The 24195-nt window shown below is 52.1% G+C and overlaps 9 protein-coding genes across 9 annotated transcripts; 3 read left to right on the top strand and 6 right to left on the bottom strand.

The window, feature by feature from the left end:
- Positions 1-2925: 2925 nt before the first annotated feature.
- On the top strand, positions 2926-4263 carry CORC01_08731 (uncharacterized protein; the record flags this gene model as incomplete). The annotated part of the gene is made up of 2 exons (XM_022620361.1): positions 2926-3295; positions 3359-4263. 2 exons carry the CDS (start codon positions 2926-2928, stop codon positions 4261-4263), a joined length of 1275 nt encoding a protein of 424 aa, XP_022473199.1.
- Positions 4264-4859: 596 nt separating this feature from the next.
- CORC01_08730 (uncharacterized protein) lies at positions 4860-6446 on the bottom strand (the record flags this gene model as incomplete). The annotated part of the gene is made up of 1 exon (XM_022620360.1): positions 4860-6446. One exon carries the CDS (start codon positions 6444-6446, stop codon positions 4860-4862), a length of 1587 nt encoding a protein of 528 aa, XP_022473198.1.
- A 2375-nt stretch (positions 6447-8821) lies between these two features.
- CORC01_08729 (glycosyl hydrolase family 3 N terminal domain-containing protein) lies at positions 8822-10735 on the bottom strand (the record flags this gene model as incomplete). The annotated part of the gene is made up of 1 exon (XM_022620359.1): positions 8822-10735. The coding sequence occupies one exon, from the start codon at positions 10733-10735 to the stop codon at positions 8822-8824; it is 1914 nt and encodes a 637-aa protein (XP_022473197.1).
- A 1670-nt stretch (positions 10736-12405) lies between these two features.
- CORC01_08728 (DszA family Xenobiotic compound monooxygenase) lies at positions 12406-14202 on the bottom strand (the record flags this gene model as incomplete). Its single annotated transcript, XM_022620358.1, has 6 exons — positions 12406-13171; positions 13228-13407; positions 13466-13536; positions 13593-13766; positions 13843-13909; positions 13964-14202. The coding sequence occupies 6 exons, from the start codon at positions 14200-14202 to the stop codon at positions 12406-12408; spliced, it is 1497 nt and encodes a 498-aa protein (XP_022473196.1).
- Positions 14203-14968: 766 nt separating this feature from the next.
- On the top strand, positions 14969-16847 carry CORC01_08727 (high-affinity nicotinic acid transporter; the record flags this gene model as incomplete). The annotated part of the gene is made up of 5 exons (XM_022620357.1): positions 14969-15205; positions 15271-15387; positions 15451-15611; positions 15678-16286; positions 16349-16847. The coding sequence occupies 5 exons, from the start codon at positions 14969-14971 to the stop codon at positions 16845-16847; spliced, it is 1623 nt and encodes a 540-aa protein (XP_022473195.1).
- Positions 16848-17227: 380 nt separating this feature from the next.
- CORC01_08726 (fructose-1-6-bisphosphatase) lies at positions 17228-18232 on the top strand (the record flags this gene model as incomplete). The annotated part of the gene is made up of 1 exon (XM_022620356.1): positions 17228-18232. The coding sequence occupies one exon, from the start codon at positions 17228-17230 to the stop codon at positions 18230-18232; it is 1005 nt and encodes a 334-aa protein (XP_022473194.1).
- Positions 18233-18353: 121 nt separating this feature from the next.
- On the bottom strand, positions 18354-19148 carry CORC01_08725 (uncharacterized protein; the record flags this gene model as incomplete). Its single annotated transcript, XM_022620355.1, has 1 exon — positions 18354-19148. The coding sequence occupies one exon, from the start codon at positions 19146-19148 to the stop codon at positions 18354-18356; it is 795 nt and encodes a 264-aa protein (XP_022473193.1).
- A 712-nt stretch (positions 19149-19860) lies between these two features.
- Positions 19861-21392, bottom strand: CORC01_08724 (uncharacterized protein; the record flags this gene model as incomplete). The annotated part of the gene is made up of 4 exons (XM_022620354.1): positions 19861-19988; positions 20715-20828; positions 20930-21115; positions 21245-21392. The coding sequence occupies 4 exons, from the start codon at positions 21390-21392 to the stop codon at positions 19861-19863; spliced, it is 576 nt and encodes a 191-aa protein (XP_022473192.1).
- Positions 21393-22983: 1591 nt separating this feature from the next.
- CORC01_08723 (uncharacterized protein) lies at positions 22984-24195 on the bottom strand (the record flags this gene model as incomplete). Its single annotated transcript, XM_022620353.1, has 1 exon — positions 22984-24195. One exon carries the CDS (start codon positions 24193-24195, stop codon positions 22984-22986), a length of 1212 nt encoding a protein of 403 aa, XP_022473191.1.

The following is a 24195-nucleotide window of genomic DNA, read 5'->3' as shown; positions in this document are numbered from 1 at the left end:
TCTCTATGGGCCATGACTACTTGACAATCAAACATGAGGCTCAGCCGACACGTCTGCCGACCTGCGGAAGATGATTTTTAGCTCCGTAATCACGCTGAGCATAAAAGCGATGGACGGAGGACAGTTGCTGCAATATATGTTAAACAGCACTAAGTTTAAGGTTTTGTAGCCATGGGCATGCAAGCTCGGTCCATGACTCAATGATTCTCGCCCGCCCGCTGGCCCGGGAGATTACATGCTTCGATGTTCTGTAGTCAGCGGCGTTGTTGGTGGTTCTGGCAGACTTGGCAACGACGTGCCATTGATTGCATCGCATCCGGCTGTTCCCCTCGCTCCTCAGCGCAACTTACCTCCCTACCGCGTTCATCCTTCGTCGTAGGCAAACGCGTTCATCATATTTCAGCTGGCCATCAAAGTAGGAGAATCCGGAGCTTGCTATCAAATCCACAGGACTTCCTAGTCATTCTATGTGTGTAAGGACAAAGAATGAGCGGTGTATGTGAGTTTGGGCAATCTCCAACACATTCCTACTTCCACGATTACTTATAGTTCTTGTATCTGTTGTCGCACCACGGCCCGTAATTTGAATCTTTGATTTGTTTGGATCGCTCGCGTTTTGAATGTCTCGTCCAACAAGAGGCTCGGCCTCGAACTGAGCACCTTCTTTCAGGCTTCGATTATTCCGAGTGCTCTATATCGCCATTGGCCCAAGGTATTAAAGCCCAAAAGGGTTGCAAATCATCTCCTTGATGGCAGTGCATCTACTATAACTACCAAGGGGGATGAGAGACAGGGAGAACAGTCCGTAGACGGTCTTGAGCCTTCTCAACGTCACGTCGCCTACGTGTTCTGAATGTGTCAACCCGACATGTACTGGGCTCCAGAGATATATCAGACACCACCATTGTAATAACCTAGGATATCTGCAAATCTGTTTCCGCTGTTCTTGGAAGAAGTTGAAGTCTTGCATGTGTTTTGACCCACAATGCATCGTCTCTTTGTGCCTTCATGCAACCCGTGACCAGCATCATTAAATCTTGAGGTCCCACGCCTTGCCATGAAAGAAAAGGATCGGGACAGATGCTATTGTTGACAACATCCGTGACGTGCTAAGAGCACTGGGTATGTTTGGGAAGCTGTTGCTGGTTTGTCCTTTCAGGCTCTGTTTGGAAGGATACACCAAAGTTCCAGGGCTTTCCATTGCCGCAAAATCATAACAACTTGAAGGTTGCACGTGAGCAACAGACGTATTGGGACCGAGTTGATGGAAGCCACCGACTCTCCAACATCTTTGATCCATCATCTTCTTCATCTTCTTAGAGCGTTCGACCACCGTCATCTCAATCAGCCGCAGATACTATCAGGCACCAGACCCAACAACACACAAAGCTCCCATATCAACACTGCGAAGATACAGAATTACGTCCAATTGAACGACTCGAAATGGATCATAGCACTATGCATTATTGTAAGGAGGTCATTCGACCTCTTCTGACGAGCAGCAATGGTGTATTGGCGGGAGTCATCATCTCAAGAAAGATGTCCAAGTGGTGCATGGCTCGCCGCGTTCATCGCTGCATTGATCCATACGTCTCCTCTGCAGACTACATTATGTTGTACGCGTATCGTTTTAACATGTAGACGTCTCTGGTCACCTGAAACTACAGAAAAGGCTCGCTGGGAAGCTCTCAAATCGATGAAAGACCCGGAGGCTCGCGGCAGTCAGCTCAACACCGGAATTGATCGCGATACCGAGATCGTAATGAGGCCGAAAAAACTGTCAGTGCCATCAACGAGGCCGAGAATAGAAGCCTTCGGCAACGAAGGAGAACACAGAGCAGTCCAAAAAGAAGATGACCGAGATAAAGGCCGATCTTGATCAGTGCATCAAGAAAGGAGAGAAGCTGCCGGCAGAGCTCGTAGAGAAGTGGGAGGGGTTTGCGAAATATGCCAATTCTGACAAATTCAAGAGATTTTTTAATGAGCATTCCGAGTTTAAGACATGGATCTGGTCCAATAATATAAAGATACCTTCGTCGTTAATGGTGGATTCTTGAGATTGAGTAAGGCAAAGTTGATTGATTCGACATAACGATATGGGCATTCCCATCCTGCTGCAGTCGAATTGTATGATATTTTGATTATGGTAGTTCTACATTATCATGGTACATAGAATGAGCCAATGAATCTTATTTGAGGTCAGTCAATCATAAGTCTTCCATCTTTTATTTATCAATGGGAAAAGGCTCGAGAGGCTTGGCCACAGCACATAACCAGCCCCTTTTTGAGCGTTTGGCTAGGTAGTCAAACTGACTCTCAGCTTGTAAGGTGGAAATTGATCGTTTTCTCTGTTATTTAAAGACAGATATGGCTATTTTACTGGTATTCCCAAGATAGTACCGCTCATCTGAAAGATTTTACGCGATCAGACTCAAGCTCTGGCAGCTTGTATGGGCATCAAAGGCATGCAGCACGGTCCCGAAGGCTCCAGCCCTTTCGTCGTCGCCATTGTGGGCTTCCAAATTTGCCAGGCTTTGGAATATTTCCAGTCTGCCTAAAAGAAAATGATGCAAAGAAGAGCGTGAGAGGTTGTGCTGGCTTCCGGGTGCTTCCAAGGCCGCCGCATCAAGCCCATCTGTCAGAGGCACCCGCCTTTTGCAAACATGAAATCACATGCAGCCACTGGTATTGACCCTCCCTTTCCCACGATCTTTGAGGAAGGGGCAGAAAAGGACTGCTTGAAGTTGACACCGCTTTTCTGCCCTTTTGGTTTTATTTTCCTCAAAATACATACTATCGTCGACTCTGTCGCCCCTCTACTACTCGTCAAGGCATCATCAGGTTGAGCGCCTCGAGAAGCTCCAACTCTGAGAAATAGATCAGCATCACGGGAAAGCATAGCAGACGCGACGAGAAACGGATACGATGGACTTCTTGGTCATCTGGATGAGCGCCTTGATCATGTTGATGGACCTCTTGGTCCTTTGCATGATCTCCCAGCCGATCTTGATCATCCTGGTGTTCACTATCGTCGGCACAATCCTAATATGGGAGATGTGTTTTCGACGTCTTCTCGTTGGCCTGCTCACCCCCGCCAAGATTGATGTCGCAGTACAAACCAAATCTGGTAGTCAAGTGGAAGCCGGAACCCAAACTGAATTGGGCATCGAAGTACACGCAGGAGTCCAAACAGAATCTGTCACCCAGGCCGACGCCGGGGTCCAAGCCGACGCTGGCATCGAAGCAAAAAACGAAGATCAAAATGAGGCTGGAGGCGAGACTGGAGGCCCAGCTGGTATGTCTTTTCAGTCGCCATCTCAGCGGTGAAGAAGACGCTAATGTGAACGATTCCTACCAGCCAAGACGGATGCAGAGAAACTCGAAGACGACAGAAAAAGCTTCGAGCAGAGCCGCCAGACGTTGGAAGCCATCAATGAACTGCTCAAGATGACCAAGGAGGACACAAGAAATAAGGACGAAGCTTTTCTGAAGGAGCTGGACGAAGAAGAAGCCCTACTCCGCAGCCTTGCGGATCTCGTCGAGTTCAACACGAAGGAGTACATGCGCCAAATAACCCAAAACTGCGGAATCGAGCTGAACACTTGGATCCTTGGTATTCGGTCCATCTTGGCAGCCGTCTGGCATGTGCACATTTTCCGTGAATTCATGCATCGGATAGAGATTAACCGCCAAGATGCGGTCATTCGGCTTGCTATGGGCGCATCAGAAGATGAGGAGCCGGATATAGCCATGCTTGAAGCTCATTATATCAACCACATGATGGTGTTTCCGGAAAACGAGGCGGATACGAATGGTACGGACGCAGCTGGAACCGAGAACACCAACACCGATAAGCCCAATGGCGGCAAGTCTCCTGCGGACAAGACGAAGACCAGCGAGGCCAAAATGAATCAACCCAAGATAAGTAAGACCAAGACAAGCAAGACCAAGACGGACGAAGGTGTCACGGAAAAGTTCAACACGACCAAGCCTGGCATCAGCAAACCCAACAGCGGCAAGCCAAGCAGTAGCAAGGTCGATACGGACGAGGTCAAGCAGGACAAGATCAATGCCGGCAAGCTCAGCAAGGGCAAGCAGAAGATCATCATCAGCGTCCCTGATACCGAAAAGGCCGAGGCGCACCCCGTCGATGATGAAGACAAGGAGATGTATAGTCATCCCTTGTCTAAGAAGGAGAAACGCAAGCTCAAGAAGGCTGAGAAGGCTGAGAAGGCTACCATGGAGAATGGCGAGAAGAGTTAGGCTGATGCGAAGCCGCATACGGCGTTGAAGTTCAAACAGCAGTGAGTGGAGGCGTCATTTCGCGCTTTGCCGCGGACATGGTGTGGCTACATTGATGGGAGGCTTTGATACGGGCGGTGAATGATGGAGGATGTGGACGGCTGGGGACTATGAGTGCCTGGGATGGCATGTTGTTTGGTATAGGATCCCTGAACTTGGTTCTTTATGTATGCTATTGTCGAAAGTTGTCTAAGGAGTTCATTTGATCAGCTCTTCGATGCAGTGAGCATGATGGTTTAGGCGTCCGGATGCAGTATTATTGACCCTTCGCAGACGTGTACTTTCTCCTTGAAACCCCCCTTGACTCTGTATCGATGTTGAGATTTACTCTTCGTTGATTGGTAACGAATCGTCTTTCTTGGGGCAAAGTACATCCTTAACTTTCCATTCACTGCATGTGGGGTGTACATGTAAACATGAAGGTGACATCTTCTGGACTAAGATTTTCTCGGTTTCGTTTTCGGTTGTAGCTTTGATGTGTTCATTCGAATAATCAATAAGGTAGACCGAACAGGGAGGCGTGACTTTGAACATGAAAAGGGGAATCTTTGATTATTCTATACTAATCCAAGTCGATCATCAACATCCTTTGCAGCCTCAATACTCCTCTTCAACACACTGGTCTCCGGCCCGCTGAGTTCCCGCGCGTTCATGCCAACCATGCAACTCATGTCCTTCTTCCTCGCCCCCTTGACCCATTGCTGGTCAATCATCCAGTGCGTCGGCACCTCAAACTCGCTCGGGTCGTCCATCTTGTTCTTCAACAGCCCGCCGTTGTACCACAACAAGCTATCCACCTCGTCCACGTGGGCAATGACGAAGCTGCAGACCTGCGTCATGTCCGTCTGCACCCCGCTGAACGGCTTCCGCCAGCCCACCATGCCGCCGTAGTGCCGCGAGAAGCTGTACGTCGACCCCGTGGCCTCGAGGCCGATCCAGTACGTCTCTTTGTCCCCGTACGTGATCCTGTACGTCCACGCGTTGCGCACGGCGTATGTGTTCTGCCACGCCGTGTGCAGCAGGCCCGTGAGCACGTTCAGCCGGCCCTTGTTGAGCACCACGATGCCCGAGTCGCCCTCCTCGGCGTACCTCTCCGTCCACACGAGCGACTTTTGCAGCTCCTTGCTCGGGTGCTTGAACGTCTCGTGGAACCACTCGTGCCGCTCGGGGAACTGGTCTTTCCAGAGCAGTCGGTCGTGGAAGAGGAGCGCGCCCTCTTCTTGGTACGTTCGCTGTTGGAAAAGCTGCTCCGGGCGCTGCAGGAAGACAACGTCCGCGTCCAGGAGGATGACTTCCTCGAACCGGCTGCCGAGCGCGGCAAAGGGCTTGATTGCCCATCCGCCCTCTGCCAGCCTCAACGTCGTGTCGTTGAAGACGGTCAAAATGTCCAAAAATTCAAGGCGGTCGTCATCGCCCTCGGCAGCTTGGACGAGCGTGTCGCGGTCGTCCTCGGATAGGTCCTCGTCACCAGCGTACACAATCTGTATCGGAAGCGTCGTCTGGTGAACGCGCGTCAGGGACGCCACCAAGTGGCACGCGAACCGCAGCGTGCCGTGGCCCGTCGGGATGACGATGCCGGCATTTCTCGGCACGTACTCTGGTTTCTCGTTGCCAGAGGCGGTGCCGCCCACGTGCGATTGCTGGGCCGGGGGCCGCGCGGGGGCATGTTTAGCAGCGCCCATGAAGCTTCGCCTGAGATCGGCCAGAGGTGACTGGCTGTGGATGTCCCTCGGCGGAGATTGCAGGTAGGGGAACAGGGATGCGGCGACGCGCTCGACCTGGGCTTCGAGGAATTCCCTCTCGGCCCCCACCACTCGCAGGCCGTCGGCGCGGCCACCGTCCTTTTCCTCGAGTGCCTCGATCCATGAGCGCAGCACCTTTGTCCGCTCGCCGAGCTCTCCAAACACCTTCTTGTACGGCGGGCCGAGGGGGTACTCGACAAAGTACTGTGCCGTCGCGTTGATGGCGTCGAGGTTGAGGCCGGACGTCTTTGAGGTTCGGAAGCTGAAGCCGGTCGAGGCGAAGGGGGTTATCGTGCCGTGGAACCGGAGCAGGTAGACGACGCAGAGGGTGACAAAGGCAGCGGCGGCGATGATTGGCGTCAACTGACCGCCGTATCGCGGTGAAACCAGGAGACGAACCATCCTAGACTGCCTCTCACATTCCCTTCCGTCTTCTTCTCCTTCTTCTCTTTTCGAGTCGTTCAGGTCGTCGAGTTCGTTGCAGCAAATCGCTCGCAAGAAACCTGAAAAACTCTGCCCTGCGACTGACTGCCTGGGCCCGCGGCCTTTTAAAGAGCCAAGATCTTCAAGCTAAGCCTCCATTTTTGGGGTGTTAAGACCGGCGTTAGGCAAAAGCTTATTATGCCGGTGTTCCTTACTCCCGCGTCAACCCAGTCGTTGCCAGTCAATCTACGGAGTATCTGGCTGGTCACAATTGCGAATATTTACCCCCGGCTCGCATATTCCGAGTTCAGAGATGACTGCGGCTGCCAGGAGAATGATGCCAGCGGCGGCCAACCAATAAGCACAGCCCATTCATCCTCTTTGCCGTTAGGACCAGCGACGGAGGCAGGGCCACGCCAGCAGATCTCCGTCAGTGGAACTCAACTAGTCGTCTCATTGCAAGGCCCTTGGGGCTAGACTCGAGAGGGGTCGCAAGGTACCCCTTGGACCCCAAGCTACCGGAACGATCACGCGTCTTGGATATAGCATGGGCCCGCGTCCAAAGCTCCCAGGGCCCAGGCCACGAATCTCAACAACCCCCGCATTCCAAAAGCTTTTGAACCCCCTTGTTTCTCTCGTCTCTTCACAGGTTAATGGCGGCACGGCATGTCAGATAGGTATATCAAATGGCCGCTAACTTCACACTTCGTCTGCCGTACATCCGTGACAGCGTGCTGAGTATCCATACTACAGTTTCAAACTTAAGTATCTTGCCCGGTATCTAATTTACGCACCCTCGAACTCCAATTCCACGGTCGATCCTCATCACAACTTGTTGTTGCCCGTGAATCGACAGCACTGAGCTTTGTTCGGTCCACCGCGAAAAGCTCAGGACGTGTTGCGCCAATCGAACGTTGCTCTCGCCCACCTCATTTGATTCGAAACTCATTTGATCAGCTCATATTCGAAGCGAGGAGCCTTTCATTTTGGGCCGACCTGCTGTTCCGGGCAAAGTCTCTGTCAGCTGAATCCAGGGGGCATGCTGTCGGGCAGCCGGGCTTCTATCACGAAAAGGTGCTAGCGCCAAGCAACGACATTAGCGTCAATAATTGCTGCTTACTTCCTTAGTTCATATGCCCTGCCAGCGGGGGACCGGGGACTGACTCAGACTTTTCTGCTGGCGGGCGAAAGAACTCTTTCTGGCGCAAGGGTCTTGAAGCATCAAAGACTGCACGTGGAAGCCATGGGAAACGTGGCAACAGTTGCACCTTTTGCATATGCAGAAAAGTAGCCAATGGAAGATTCACAACACTGGCAATATACACGGAGAAGCCATTGGAGATATTGATTGGTGGACTCCCATGCCTCAGAGAGCGGCGATTGGCCTTGCTGAAAGCATTGATTAGTTATCTAACGCAGATTAACTCATCCGAGCTGGCAGGCCCCGGGCCTTCCCGCGAAATGATCTTGAGATACCTTTGGCCAGATAACCTACCAGCTCTCGAAGTTGCCACTCACGATGTCGAGTCCCTGATTACATCAAATGGCATCTGTCTCCTTCATGGCTCCGCGGAACTCGGCAGAACCTGTGTTTGTTGATGCACCGCGAACAAGCCGTATTCGATTTGCTTTCGCACTCTCGAACGAGGAAGATGTGCTTCACAGAGGCCATCTACTTCCCTTTTCTATGCTGCGGGACATGGCTTCATTGATAAGTAGTCCCCCGCTCATCAGCATATCGCCAGATCCTGCCGACAACATCCTTTCCGAGAATCTCTCTCTCAGACCGTGTCAAAGTCCGATTCATGGGTCCGGACCGACCGGCCCAGTGTGGGGGCTTCGTTTCCGTCCGGGCCGGCGGATTGCCAGTGCACTTACCGGTTGCACCTAGACCAATTGCCGAGGCCGTGCGTTAAATGTCAATTGAATGTTTTACATATTCAATGTCTGCTGAGAAGCAACAGAGAGCGTAATTCCACGACTTCATCCTCGTCAACGTATCGACACCAAGAGCTTCCTGGAACATTGCCACAATCCAACGATGCATACCTACATGTATGGGTTCACACGGAACGATGTACCAAGTACACATCACCCTCGTGCATTCTGAGCATCAGCATCGTACTACAGCTTTCTCATTATTACTGAAACTGATCTCGCTCGATGTATTCAACCCTCACCAAACGGCTACAGTTCCAAAGTCATTTCATCGTCATGGTCATGATTGATGGTGTGTGGCTAGTCCCACCACAATCCTCTTTCCAGGATACCCACATCACCTTCGTCACCATCTACCGTGTGGTCTACCAAAGAGGTATACTAACATGTAGTCAAAGCCACGCCCCCATCAACCATCACAGTGAACACTTGTCCGCATAGCGCAACCCGTGCCCAAATCGAAACACAGGGTCCGCCGTATCATACGGCACATCCTCTTTCGCATCCTCTACCGCCTGCTGTGACCGTGGCAGATCGAACGGTAATTTGCCCTCGGGGTTGCTGACACCAAAGAGCACGTCCAAGAAAGCCTCGCTGCCACTCCCGAAACTGCCCAACACAGCAGAAGCGGCTTCAACCACCTCGGGTATCGCGGCCGGGCGATCCAGGATCACGTCGACAATGGTGGGCACCGCCGCGTAGATCGCCGCCTGACGTGCCTTCTCCTCATCCGAGTACTCGAGCGAGCCGGCGTGGTAGGCCGCTTCGAAGCCGCCCGGACGAGGCTCGTAGGGGGCTTCGAGGCGGAGCAAGGCATAGTCAGCCTCGTCTGGCGTCTCGACGACCGACAGGTTGCGCGCCTCGAGGAAGGTGGCGTTGAACCCCTCAATGTAGAACTTGGTCTCGGTGCTACTGTGCTTTAGAGGGAGAATGTCGTCCTTGTTTGTGAGAAGAGTATAGGCCCTGCGCTGGGCGTCGTTGCCGAGACGGAGAAAGTAGTCGTTCCCGACAACTCTAGTCGCGGCCTCGGGGTCGACAGAGGGGTTGTCAAAGAGCCCAAGGAGGAACTTTTCACGAAGGAGACGTGTGACGGAGACGTCGAGGCGGTCTTCAGACACGATGCCTTCATTTACCAGCTGTACGATGAGCTCGGTACGCTGCTCCCCGCCGAACTGGTCACAGCCGGCATCGAGGATGCGGGCCGCGCGTTGCAACTCCGTGGTGTTCTCGAGACCCCACGCGCGCGCCGGCATGTCTTGGCCTGCGATCACCGTGTCAGTGATCAGACCCCAGTCAGTGACGACGATGCCTTCAAAGCCGAGTTGGGTCCTGAGAAGGTCCGTGACGATTTGCTTGTTGAAGCTAAACCCGACGGGCTCGTAGTCGGTGGAGTTGTGAGTCAAGCCGATGGGCCGCGAGTAATACGGCATCATCTGCCTCGCGCCGGCCGCGATCGCCGCTTTGAAGGGGGTGAGATGATACTCAAAGTTGTTTCCGGGGTATGTCTGGTTCTTGCCGTATGTGAAGTGCGAGTCTTCGCCATTCTCCATCGGACCGCCGCCGGGGAAATGCTTGGTCACGGTCGTCACGCTATGCGGGCCAATCTCGTTCCCTTGGAAGCCCTTGATGTACTCGACAAGGAGCTCGCTGGTCAAGGTCGCGTTTTCGCCCCAGGTGTTACCTAGACGCGCCCATCGTGGCTCGGTAGCGAGGTCGACTTGGGGGTGCAGGGCGGCGCGGATGCCGACGGCGATGTACTCCTCACGGGCGACCTCGGCGAACTTTCTGACGAGAGAGGGGTCCCGCAAGGCGGCAAGGCCGAGAGTCTCGGGCCACTGGGAGAAGACCCCGGCCTGGAACCCGGTGCCGATGTTCTCGGTGAAGTGGTGCCGGGGGTCGGTGGAGAGAGTCACGGGGATACCCAACCGCGTGTCGAGGGCGCGCTGCTGAACGAGGTTGACAAACTCGGCGACCTGCTTCGCGTTGGTGATGTCGCCGACGAGGTTGAAGTGCGTGATGTGCTTCTCGACAATCATATTCTCTGTGCCGTTGCGGTGCGCCGTGGCGTTGCCCGGGTCGAGGGTGCCGTTAGGGCCCTGTTGGAGCTGAGTCTGGAAGAGCTGGCCGGCTTTCTCTTCGACTGTCATCCGTTGCACGAGGTCTTGGACGCGCGCGTCGACGCAGTAGGAGGCGTTCTTGTAGATTGGGAGTGACTCTGTGTCGTCCTGGCGGGCTAGCCAGTTGTGTTTGGGGTTTCTGGAGGGGGTGGAGGCGCAGGTTGCTTCCAGGAGCAAGCTGGCCAAGACCAGTGTTGCTGCTTTGAACTTCATAATGGCTCAGGTCTAAACGAAGACGGTCTGAGGCGTGAAATCGAGACAGAGGCTGATATTTCTTGATACTTTTGTAACAATCTCCTGAGCCGGTTGAAAGAGCTGGAGGGGTATTTATCGTAGTACATGGCTGGACTGCGACGGTTGACGGACATCGTCGGTTGATGGGATTGACTTGGCAATGGATGTTGCCTCGGACAAAGGACCGCGACGATGACGGGGAACAAGGTGATATTTTCTCTTGGCACGCTATCCAGCGGCCTTGTATCGGTCAATAAACTTGGTATGGGACTCAATGGTGTGGCCGATGAGGGGTTCCAGCGGCGTGATGTGACGATGTCATGCTTGACTACCCGGGCAAGAGTGCACTCCGCAACTTGGATCCATCCAAGGCACTAGAGTGAGATGACTCGAGCCAATGACATGAATCAATTGTAAGATTGTTTCCCGTCACAGAAGGACTGGCACGCAAGAGTTGGCTTTCGTAGGTGTTACAAGTAGATATTGGCAACTGATAGAGTAATTTTTTGTATTCCTAGTACTATGTACTCTACTTTAGGTAGTCCACAACGATCGTAATATAGAATTCATAACTTCATACTTGTGAGAAATATAATTCTTCATGTATAGAGAAACGTCGAGGTTATTTCGACAGACTGGAGCCAGAAACCCCAAAAGTTCGTCCCATCGAGCGGTAAGAGGTGGTGGCAAGGTCTATGTCGACCGGGATCTATCACAGGTTCGACATCGGGGGATGTTCGGGTCACCAATCCAATGGGACGGATGCGGGGACCCCGGATATCGCGCAGTATCCACGTGGATACATCATGTTACTATTGCAAGCCGTAACAGTTCGGACTGGCGTGATGGGTCGACGTTGAAGACTCCGAGGCTGGGGCTCTCAATCGGCCCTACCTTTGACATGGCGGGGTCGAACAGGCTCCCAAAGCTCCATTACCTGTATCCCGGACCACCAATGAGCCTCCAGCCATGGCGTTGGGTCCGGGGAATAGCAGCGTTCTTTGCTGCTCGGACTAGACAAGCACGAGATGTTGTGTCGTTGGTGGTGTCGTGACTGAGTTGGATGATGCGGGGATTGCGGGGATAGCGGCCCTCTTACTGAACCGGGTCGGTGGTCACCTGTCATTCCAACTCTGACGGCTCCACGTTCGGCACATGTCTTTCGTCTTGGCAATTTAAACCCTGGGCTCACCGCTTATGGGTGTGTTTGTTTCTCCCTGTTCAAGGCTGGTGATGCGGATGAATGTGTTTGGTGACTAAAGGATTGTGCATCCGGCGGGGGGAACCAGCCCCACGACTTGGGCTTAGAGCCCTCCAGTTCGGGAATCACTCTGTGCCAAGCGGCCGAGGTGTAGTCATAGATGGTTTGCTTGGTAATGTGTCATAGCCAAACTAGTCGAGAGGCCGAGAAACTGCAGATGACGGAAAAAAGCCAAGAGCAAATCGTCTGAGCATTCTTCGGCATGGCCAGCGCAAGACTTGGGATATACTTGGCTCAAGTAATTTACCCAGCGCGTGTCGAACAAAGGAAATTTTCCTGATCGGCTTGAAATGGCTCCAGTTGGCAAACTTCAACAAGATGGAACGATGGATGGCGATAACTCTGATCAATGACTAATGAGGAATATCAACTCCGTGGTAATCCTCGGCTACTTTGTTTGTTCCACCGCTGCAGCCTTCGCAGCATCTTCTTTGGCAACAGTCTCCTCATAAGTATCATACTTATACTTGAAGCCCGGGTGATCTGACCTCAATCCCTTCTGTCCAAGACCGTAAATCTGCTCTCTAAAGGTGGGAGCCGAGGCATACTCCGGGATCGCCTCTGCCAACAACCCTCTGCTTCGAAGCTCCGGGACGAGGTACTCAACAGCGTCTTCAAAGCTTCCCGGGGTAACCACGTACCCGATATTGAAGCCATCCACGTCGGCAATATCCACCCACTCCTGAAAGACATCCGCAACCTGCGCCGCAGTACCCACAGGCATGGCCCCATTCCCACCGATTGCCGTCACTGTACCCAGATTCCGGGGCGTCAGTTTCGGCACGTCGTCTCCGCGATAGCGCAGGTTGTACAGAGACGAGTGGATGCGCTGGAGGTGGCTCGCGACGTCCTTCTCGGTGAGCTCGTGGTCCAGGTCGAACTGGGAGACGTCGATGCCCGTCGTTGCGGAGAATTGTGCGAGCCCGCCTTCGACGAGGACGTATTTGAGGGCTTCTTCGTACTTTTGCTTGGCGTCCTCTTCGTCTTTGCCAATGATGGGGGTGATCATGGCGAAGACTTTGACAGAGTACGGATCTCGGCCTGCGGCGATGGCTCCTTCGCGGATTGCTTTTACTCTTGGTGCTACGGCGTGTGGGGAGAGGCCGGCGACGAAGATGCCCTCGGCGTGAGTTGAGCCGAATTTGATACCGGCACTTTGCAAGGCGGTAAGCGTCTCGGGGTCGATGAACTTGTGATTGAGGTAACTTACGGAGATGTACCGGCCTGGAATAGCACTGGGGTACGTTGGGGTGAAGGATCTGTCAGGAAGGGAGCATCGACATGAAATTTGCCATGGTGATGAATGGGACGGATTTGGGAGTAGTCGGAGTAGATGCCCTTCTCCGCGTCTTCAACCAATGCTGTGTCTGACCATGATCCTTCCCATAATCTACAGAGATTGAGTTAGTGAATCCAGATGAGCAAACATGATTGGAGCCAAGACGTACTTGTACAAGACTCGCAAATACTCGTCTGCATTCGAATACCGAGTATCATGTTCGACCAATGGCAGGCCCACCTTGCGTTGAATGTTAGATACAGCGTGAAAACAGAGGCAAATAAGAGAAAGCTCACAGCCTTGGAAGCTGATTCCTTCCAACTGGTGACGATGTTCCACCCGAATCGTCCTTTCGTAAGGTGATCAAGGGTACTGAACCGTTTAGCAACCACGTACGCCTGCTCGTACGAAGTTGACGTTGTGATGGCAAAACCAAGATTCTTGGTGACAGCAGCCATTGCGGAAACGGGCTGATTCAATGTCAGCGGAGCGGAACACATATTGAAGGATTCACGAGCATGATATCGTGATCCAGTTGGTACGTACGATGACGGGATCAGCCATCGGCCATTGGGCGCCAGTCCGAACCGATGGCTCCGCACTGCCCTTGTAACTGGACGGATGATTAGCAAAGATGTTGCTGAGTCGAAGTTGAGATGAGGCTCACGTGTCGTATGGTCCGAACGTATCGGCCAAGAACAAGCCTACAAACCCTCCCTTGTCAAGGAGCTTTGCTAGGTCCGTCCAATAAGTGAGATCACGGCGTTTGTCTTTGGCTCTGTCCTTGGGGTTTCGCCATTGACCGAAGGACAAGTGCCCTACGGTGAACATGTCAAAGGCGTTCAGAAGAATTTGCTTTTTGGGCTTGGCGCCGGAATCGGCGTTTTGGTCGTTCAGGGAAGCCATGGCAATTGTTTGGAATAGCCAAGTGGCCCAGATTTCGATATCGTGCAGTAGATAGCCGGAGCAGGAAGAAAGACTCTTCTTGTTTTCTGAAGTTCTGGATAGCCTAACCAAAGCTGATACTGAGCCCTTGCCGCCTTGATTAAGTACATGCTTAGTTTATAGCTTCTATGCGTCTTTGGCGTCATATTATCTGCATGTTGCGTGCGGAAATCCTACGGGTATTCTCCGAGGGCTACTACCTTGGTCTTCTCAGTGTGAGGCGTTGAACTCCTTTATCGGACCTGGAAAGGATTACTTGGCCGGGCTGAGTATTTCCCTGACTAAAGACAACGTCTGCAGATACATGACGAGAATCCGGGGATTAGCCGGATCAGATATGCAACAATACCGTCGTTGTGTTGCTGAAGGACCGTTGAGCAAATGATGGAAAGGTGGGCCGTGATTTCGCCATCAGTCCTCGGCGCACTGCAGCGAATGACCTGCAGATGTAGCAACGATCCAGTAGCACTGTGCATAAGCTCACCACACTGACACAACCCAAGTCTTATATCGCCATCTCTTCTATGAGCACATCATACATATGCCCCCCTGGACCCCCGCTGATAAGGATATCTGCATCGGCTTGTAGATGGCGAACTTTGCCGGCATCGGGTACTGAGACTTGTTAGCAGCCACTTGACTGACTTAAAGATGACCTCTCTTGGAGAGTGGCGGAACATTCCAACGATGAAAGCAGTACACGTGTGGTTATAGCACAGGCTTTATGATGAGTCTGCCAATTCAGCCAGATCGATTCCGTATCGACCACGATGCAACGGCTGCCAGCCGGAAGCAGCAAGCCAACGCGGCCGTGGCTCGAGCCAATGTCGATAACCTGCGAGATGACCCCGAAGCGCGAGCGGCATTCCTTTCGACTTTTTCTGCGGAGGAGGAAAGGTCCGTCATCAACAAAGTTGACAAGGCCTTTTTGGTTCTCATCGGAGTAATGTACATGATCAAGCAGGTAAAGTTGTACCAGCTAGGGCAATTATTGCAGGTCATGAGGCAGAACTTGCTGATGATAGGTAGATTGACCAAACAAATGCTGCCAATGTCCGAGTGTTACAAGCAGGGGAGTCTCGCAACATCATGAAAGAGCTCGACATGACGTCTGATCAATACAATTGGGTTGGATCCATCTACGGGGTAAGTGCTTGACCGGAACTAGGAGCATTGAAATTATCGTTTTATGACGCTGATGGACGGTAGATTGCCTACATCATCTTCGAAGCGCCCAGTAATCTGTTATTGAAGCGCATGAGTCCTCACTTGTGGCAGTCTCGTATTTTCTTCACTTGGGGCATCATCACGGCCTGCCATGCTGCAGCTCAGAACCGGCATCAACTCTACGCTATGCGGTTTCTGCTTGGGTTGGTTCATATATCAAGCCTATACAACCTGCTATGAATGCTGACGCCTAGTTAACACCTTAATAGTACGTTCGAAGCTGGCATGTTTCCGGGCATCATGGCCCAGCTGTCGAGCTGGTACCGCACAGACGAGATCGGCAAGCCGGTAACTTGGTTCTTTGCAATGTCCAACCTCGCGGGCATCATCGGATCTCTGTTATGTTACGGCATCAGCTACATGAACGGGATCCGCGGCATTAGTGCCTGGAGATGGGTGTACCTTCTCGAAGGGTCAGCGACCATTATCTTCTCCGGCGTCGTCTTTTGGCTGCTGCCGGACTACCCAAAGTCTCCGCGTAGCAACCGTTTCCTGACCGAGAGGGAACAGGAGTTTGTCGAGGCCAGGTTACCGGAGAATGCGCCTTTGACGAATGATCCCGATTTCGCCGGCAAAGAGATTTTGGCAGTGTTGCGAACACCGCTGATTTGGTCCTTCATGCTGTCGCAGACGCTCATTAACATTGGAGGATACGCGTTGACGTGGTACTTACCGACGATTGTTACCAATCTGGGCTTCGTGGGGTTGCCGAGGAACCAGCTGCTGAATATGCCTCCTGCGTTTGCAGCTATCGTGGGCTTGATGTTTTCGGCTTGGTTCATGTCGAGAGCGTACATTGTACGACCAGCGTACATCATGTGAGTGTTCCCTTGAAGAGATGGCTATAGTATGGGTTGATACTAATCATGCACGCTTTCAGGATTCTCATGTCCGGCATGGTTGTGTGCTTCGTTCTCTTCTTCACAATCACCAACCGATACGGCATCTACATTTCCTGCATCTTGGGAACCTTGTTCTACCAGTCATACTTCATCCCGTTCTGGGCCTGGAGATCTGCGACGCTCTCGGGATCAACGGGTACAGCGTTCACACTGGGTCTTCAATCGGGTATTGCCCAGCTGGGCGGCGTCATCGGTCCGCAGCTGTTCCAGTCAAAGTTCGCGTACAACGGCTACAAGACGAGCTTCGCGATCGCAGCGGCGACGACGATTGCCTCTTTTGTCGCCAATCTCTGGACGTGGTGGCTGACCAGGAACACGGAATACGACGTGATGAGGGTAAGAAGGAAGATTTTGAAGGCGAGGAAGGCTGGCAAGGTCAACTTTGATGATGATATCCGGGTGTTTGAGGAGAGACGGTTTTATGACGGATTCAAGCGACAGGGGAGAGATGATAACGAGGAAAGCTCACAAGCTTGATGACCTGCGACCTGTCAGAGTGGGATTCTCGACGCTGCTGACACACCGATCATCTCAAAATTCAGAACCGTAACAAGAACATCTCAAGGCCGCTGAAGCTGTGACGACTATCTACATGTAGCTGTGACCACTGAAAAGCTATGTGGTATAAAGCACCTTGCTAGATTTGAGTTTCGCGTTGTGAAGTGATGATGAGTTTGAGTTTGACTCAATGAGCATCCTCGCTGGTGGATCAAGGGAGAGCCCGTCAAGAATGTGTGGGGGCCGCTCCGTAGCGTAAATTCTCTCAACTTTACGGATACTCATTCTAAAATAGCTCACTCCAGTCCTGACTCAACACTTTTCGAACAACCTCACGCCACAATAACTCACCCCAAGTCATGTCGGCATCACCAGCTCTCATCCAGCTCTTGAAGCAAGTCATTCCCCAGGAAGACCGATCGTCCCTTCGTAGCGATGTCATCCCCGCAATCCTGGACGCCATTTCCGGCATCGCCAAGACGTTGCACGCATCCCAGCACGTCTCGCTCGCCGGCACAGCGAATGCCTTTGGTGACGACCAGCTCAACGTCGACGTTCTCTCCGAAAACGTGATGCGCGAAGCGATTGCGAAATGCCCGTCGATTCACACCGCGAGCAGCGAGGAGGACCCGGTCGAGAAGCCGGCGAGGCCACAGGCGAGTACCGGGATAAACGAGACCCCTGCCACGTCGGAGGAGTACACCGTTGCATTCGATCCCCTCGACGGCAGCTCCATCATCGCGCCCAACTGGACAGTCGGAACGATCGTCGGCATCTGGGATGGCCGGACCGCGGTGGGCCAGTTGCCGGCCAAAAGGCAAATCGCGGCTATCATGGGTGTCATCGGACCCCGGACCACCGCCATCGTGGCCGTGCGGATCCCCGGCGCCGACTCCGCTTGCTTCGAGATCGGGTACGGCCCGAACGGCGTCACGGATTGCGAGATCATCCGTCCGGTGGTGAAATTGGCCGACGGACCTTTCAAGACGCGGTACTTTGCGCCCGCGAACCTCCGGCACGCGGCGGATGACGAGAGGTACAGCGCTCTCATTACGCGGTTTATCAAGGAGAAGTACACGCTGCGGTACTGCGGCGGCCTTGTCCCTGACATTGTGCATGCCCTTGTCAAGGGCCATGGCGTCTACGTTATGCCTGTTACACCAGGCGTCCTGCCCAAGCTTAGGTTCCTGTACGAGCTGTACCCGATTGCTCTGATCGTGGAGTGCGCGGGTGGTCGGGCTATTGACCCCACGGACGGCAGGCCGCTCCTTGAGAAGATTGCGAAGGATTGTGATGGGAGAGCAGGTCTGATTTGCGGCACGGCGGAGGAGGTGAATATTGTAAAGGAGATTCTTCTTGGATGAGATGTTACGGCATTGGAATTCCAAGGCTCACGATGTTATGCTATCTTACATGTGCCTACCTACCTGACTTGTAAATGCAGGCGTCCCGAATCAATCACTCATGATCTATGTACCGGCCTCGCTATGCTGCAGTTCCAAAGTCCTCTCCTCCACTTTGAAGATACTCCTCCTCTTCTTTCGTCAGTGTCCTCCCTAGCTGCGCATTTCGGTACGGATACCTCCCGAACCGCTCGATCAGATGCTTGTGTTTCTTTTCAGAATCCAAGCTCCATCCAACGTAATCCTCGCTCTGTTTGTCTCCGTGCTGTCGAAACTCTGCCTGCATCTCGCTCACGACCTTGATGTACGTCTCATGATCCTCAATGTACTCTGAGTGCATCAACGGCATATAAAACCACATGCGTCGAGCCGGTGCCAGCCGGAGTGAAGAGTGCATATCGAGTCGCGGGTCGGAGCTCATAATGTTGCGGAGCACTGCCCGCGCCAGCCGATCGTAGTGTGTGTAGATAACGGCCTGGCGCGTGCGGAATATATTTCTTGGGATCTGATCGAGCAGCAAAACGAGAGCGAGGGCTTGTGAACTTTTTGTTTCGTCGTCCGTAGTGTTGTTGATGTTTTTCATCAGTGGAGCTGCGATGCTCGCGGCGGCGGCAGACTCTTCATGGAAGTTTAGTGCAGGTGGAAGAGGGAAATTGTCCGGTCCAATAGACTCCAGAGCGGCCGCAAATTCTTTCGAGCATGTTTCGTCAAAGGCTCGACGGTCCTCTGGCGATCCTTGGCCGAACCAACGCGTCATTACCTCTCGTGAGGCAATTTTGGAGTTTGGTGCTACGCCTTGGAACCAGATATTGTGTACGTTGGCGTACAGAGACGGAGTAAGAAGAGCGCGTGGGAGCGAGGATGCGAGGCTAGCCATGATGACACGTCAAAGTAAACAGAAATGTAGGCGAGCTACGAGCTGTGAATAGCTGGAGTTATTGATGCTGTACAAATAGGCCAATGTGCTGTTTATATGGCCCGGGTACCTTAACCAAGACCCATTTGCAATTGATTGAGCTAGTTTTCCATTAGGACTAGCCTGGCAAGCTTCTGTGCGTGCCCTGCGCTACTATAATACATGTAGCTAGTCCCTCTGCTGTAACGCGCGGTAGAATAACACGCGCTACTTTAGATGCGAACGAGATCACCACATTAATAATGCAATCGGTGTATTCGTCCGTTAACGGCTCAATGGGACGCCGACTCGCCGACTGCGTGAAATCTTTCGTTCTCCTTTGTTTAATATCTTCGTGCGAGGACTAGTGGAGACTGGAGCAGACCAGACTAGCCCAAAGATTTGGCGGAGTAGCCTGTGTGTACGCGATCATGTAAAGACATCAATGTCAACGGTCCCCATAAACGAGGAAAGCATGGATCTGAGCGACGTTGGGCACCAGAAGTGCGCAGACGAAGGCCTGGGGTCAAGCATGGTTCCGTTTCCCGTCTACAGGAAGACTGACAGCGGTGAAGAAGGAATGATTCATACTCGTAGTTACTCATGTCAAAATTCTGTAGTCGAGGCTGCATATCAACTCCGCAAAATTGTTCCTCCTAGGCTAATGTCGGCTTTCAGATGCATCCAGGTTGGCTCAGAAGAATTCAATGCCGTCGATGCGGCTGTGCAACTTGTAGAGCTCATACTCGTTCTTGTTGAAATCTTCGACCTTCCCAAATCGAGGAGCCTTGTTCAAGTTGCCGTTCATGCTGTAGGAACAGCCTGTGATTAACGGCTTTTACTCACAAAGAACCGCTAATCCTCGAAGGATCAAACTGCGAAAAAGCCCCAAGCTACCATACCTCCAGGCAGTAATAAAGGAGGTAAGATTGCATCCCGCCACTGGTCTTCCTCTCGAGAAAATCATTTCTGAAGGAAGGGCAACCATTGCCGGAAAATTCTTTCCCGCTGGGGTACATTGACACTCTGTTGACATTCAACACTGCTGGACCTTGGCTGAGTACAAGTGTTCTGCTAGACCATTGTGGGCATCAACACCTGGGCTAAACACCAGGCGGGTTGTATATCGTCCTGTTCCTGAGATAGAAAAGGGTCGTTCCTTGTATGTCGCAAAAGAGATATGTGGAGGACGTTGTGTATCCCAGGTGGCGTATCTAACCTGCACGCGTGTGTCCTAACGGCCTCTAGGACCGTATACTTCGCGTTTACCCAGTCCAGCTTCTTTGATGGTCTGTCCGACTTGACGTTCGTCAGTCTAAGCCAAACCTTGTCACTCTTTCTGAACTGATCAGACGGTTCTCGCTTGACATTAGCATAACGCCCCTGACGCTCCTGCGCTGCGGCTATAGCTATTTGTGCCCCAGTAGGTGAAAGCAATCTCCTCATAGATTTGCATTTGAACACCTCCATCAACACTGATAGGCAAAGATATGGTCTCCTTAGCAGTGAATCCATTCTTCTGGTAGAAAGGGGCAGCTTCCATTGTACTCTCCAGGTATAAAGGTGACCCGTTCCCGTGGCACTGCTCGATGCCCCATTTTAGGAGGAGGTGGCCAGCCCCTTGATGACCATAGGCAGGATCAGTACCGATAAACGTGAGTCCTGGTGGTTAGAATATCAGCGTTCAGGTTTCAGATAAATTTTATTCAGGAGCAGTTAGGAGGGATAATTCATTGGGTAGCATATAGATCATATAGACGTACGATAGCAAGGGGCATCTCCAATGGAACGGCTCTCTGCTTCGGCGGCTTTAGCAGTCCAAGCTTCCAGAACCTTGAGATCGGTGCCTTCTGGCCAAACCCAGGCCGGTTCCATGTAGTCTTCGCCGGGAAGGACAGGGTGTGACCACTTTGCAAATGCAATAACTATATCAGCATTCTTTTCCTTGTCTGACTTACTAACGAGGTTAGAAATCTTCTTATCAAATAGAACCTAGAATTTTGTATTTTTTGGTCACGGCTATGAATGCGTGAAAGTGATTCTTTGGAAGTGACACTTCGACAGCAGCCAGCACTCACCCTTGGAGCCCGTTACCACGAGAACGGTCGTCTTTGAGTCGTCGATATCAGCAAGAGCTTTATTCTCAATAGACTTCTGCAGCTCCTGGCGAATGATGGGGGTTGGGAATTGGGCATGAAGCATTGCGTTGGGGCCAAATGCAGCCATGTGAATTTCCGCAATCCGGGACGCATCTTCACGTATCGCAGTACGCAAAAGAAGTTGTTCCAATGGTGCAGCCATGATCTCGCTTGCACACAATCTTTGCAAGTGATAAGATCAATGGCGGGGAACGAAGTGGTGAGTGAGCAAATCCTGTGCCGATGCGATGACTTTTGGGAATGAGGGGGGAGGGGGGCATGCTACTTACTGATCCTTCTAAGTGGTATAATCCTATCGATATGCTGTATACCAGGCATTAACTTTTTTACAAGGATTTCCTTTGTGTCGCTGAAGAAATTATTCCACAATCCAGAGGAACGAAAATTATTCATGATCTGATAGGTCAGAAAGACGGAAAATACCCCTGGACGCTACTGCACTGAACCGCATACTCAGGGCGGGATAAGGAGATGCATGTATTAATCGACCATGGCGCTGACCCATCGCTACTTTCTGATCCCGGCACCAATTTCATTCACGCTGCTTTGAATCAGACTTCGATAGATGCCTTATTGCTGCGGTCGAAATATGGAGGCGGTGTCCCGAGATGAAGATCAATCAGGTCAATGTTTGGGGTGAGACTGCGCTTCATGTCGCTTCATGCATCTCAGCCTCTTGCGTTGAGCTACTACTAGACGCTGGTGCGGACCCAAACGTGCAGGACGAAAACGACCAGGTTGCCCTCCACTTCGCGGGTTAATCAGAGAAGGGTGCTGAGAGGCTGAAGATTGCCTCTGTGCTGTGCAGTGCGAAAGACAAAACATATATGAACATGAAGGACTACAACGGAAGACCACCAGTGTTTGACTTTTTGGATGACGCCAGCTGCATGGAATACTTGATCAGTCATGAAGCGAAGATGATGTGATCGACCACACGGGAAGAAATGCTTTTCACTACGCTTGCATTCACGGAGAAGACGCCTCGTTACAGACTATGCTCCAACTCTCTCATGCTCACGATACACTAGTAGCTACAAGTAACAACGGCAACAAACCTCTCATTGAAGTGCTTTCAAAGTCTCATGTGGGATGCGCAATGACACTGTTGCAGCTCAAGGACGTGGGGCCACTGGTAGGGAATGAGCCTATCCACTACGCGGCTCGAATCGATGACCCAGACCTGCTCAAGCTCGTTTGTCCACATCCCAGCTTCAAGAAGTCAGTGAAGAAATTAGACGGCAAAAGTACCAGCATGGTTGCTAGGGAAGCTGAAACCTGGAAAGGAGTGATTAAGGATCTGATTCGCGAACATGACTCTTTTGACTGGGAATATTAATGGTATTTTATGGGGTTTACGATTTGATTTGTCTCATTCATGTGTGCGGGTGGGAAGCGATAGTCATGATACTAGTTGTTAAGGCGTTTTCATGGGAAATGACATGGTGGGCCACAGAGATATATTTCCAGCAATGCAAACAGCGTGGTGCGTCAGGTGGTATTACATCAAACAAAGCCCACGGCAGTCACAACATCCTCTTGATAAACATATTGAAGCTAGATTCAGGCATAGATAGCATATTTGCACAAACGCCCAAGCGATCGCTCAAGGACCTGTTGATTAGATTATGAGGTACAATGCTTGCACTAGTGCTGTCCTAACACCATGCATAATGCTCATTGTTGATCAAGATTGGATGATCATCTTGTACATTGCCGCCTTCTTCGAACCACAATACACTAGCAATGCTGTGACTCTGTCTCTCAACGTAGACAGGATTGAGATTGCTTTGTTCAAGAATACTCTGTACCATGGGAGATGGCTCCCACAATTGCACTTGATCCAGGCCCCAATCCGCCGCCTCTGCCTGAGCAGCTTGCATTACAGCCTCCAGCGCTGCTGCTTCTTCTTTGTTCCCGTCCATCGCAATCGTGAAGTAAGGCTCGCGCGGCTTGTTGGCAGTGGCGTCGCCCTCTACCACAAGGCGAAGAATATAGAGAACATTCTGATCGCCCTGCTTCTCTTCATTGGGATAATTCGGATGCTCGTAGTAGCGATGGACCCAAATGGCCCAAACCTGTTTCCCAGGCACGCCAGCAATTGCTCCCTTTGCCTGAGCCGTTTTACCAAAGATATGATTGGTGGCGAAGTCCTCCTTGCGGATGTGCCACAACATGTGATCCATGTCTGGCAGAATCACCACCCTCTTCCGTGACGTACTGGGCATTGCCATGGCGTTATATATCATGGCCTCGTCTCTGGAGCACAGATGCTCCAGGTCTGACTCAAGGATCGGCTGAGTAGCCGCTGGTTTCTCCATCTTCGCAGCTGGCAACACAAAATGCCCGTTAGTGAGATTTGGCGGCCAGCCCCACCTCGTATAGTATTCCTTCCCGATGTCTGAGTACAGAATGCTTCCAATACTCTTGCCATACTCAGACTGCCATCCGTGCAGGACCTTTGCGAGCTCCTTCATGTGGCGAGCCCCGTAGCTGCAGCCTCGAAGCTCTGCCGGGCAGAATACACTTGCGATACCATGAACAATGCCCTCCATGATGTTACCGTTGACATCGCTAGTCAGACATCGTTTTCGGAAACTCTCGCAAGAGCAAAGAATCGTACGCTCGTTCGGAAGACGATCCTTCTCAACGAGAACCCACGTGGTCATGCCTCCATCCTTAGCAAGCGGAACTGTCGTAAGATACTCGGCCTCGTGGATGTACTTGGGTATGGTCAGAGAATCTTTCCATGAGTCTGCAGTTTCCGACCAAATCTGGATGCATTCTTCGACGGTGGGATGGTCGAGGTGAAGATCAAGGGGGGTGGAGCTTGGAATTTGGATATCTGACTCCATATTCGTCAGGGCCAT

This window comes from Colletotrichum orchidophilum, assembly GCF_001831195.1.
Source record: "Colletotrichum orchidophilum strain IMI 309357 chromosome Unknown Scaffold_75.1, whole genome shotgun sequence".
Taxonomy (NCBI): domain Eukaryota; kingdom Fungi; phylum Ascomycota; class Sordariomycetes; order Glomerellales; family Glomerellaceae; genus Colletotrichum; species Colletotrichum orchidophilum.
This window is presented reverse-complemented; position numbering and strand designations above follow the sequence as displayed.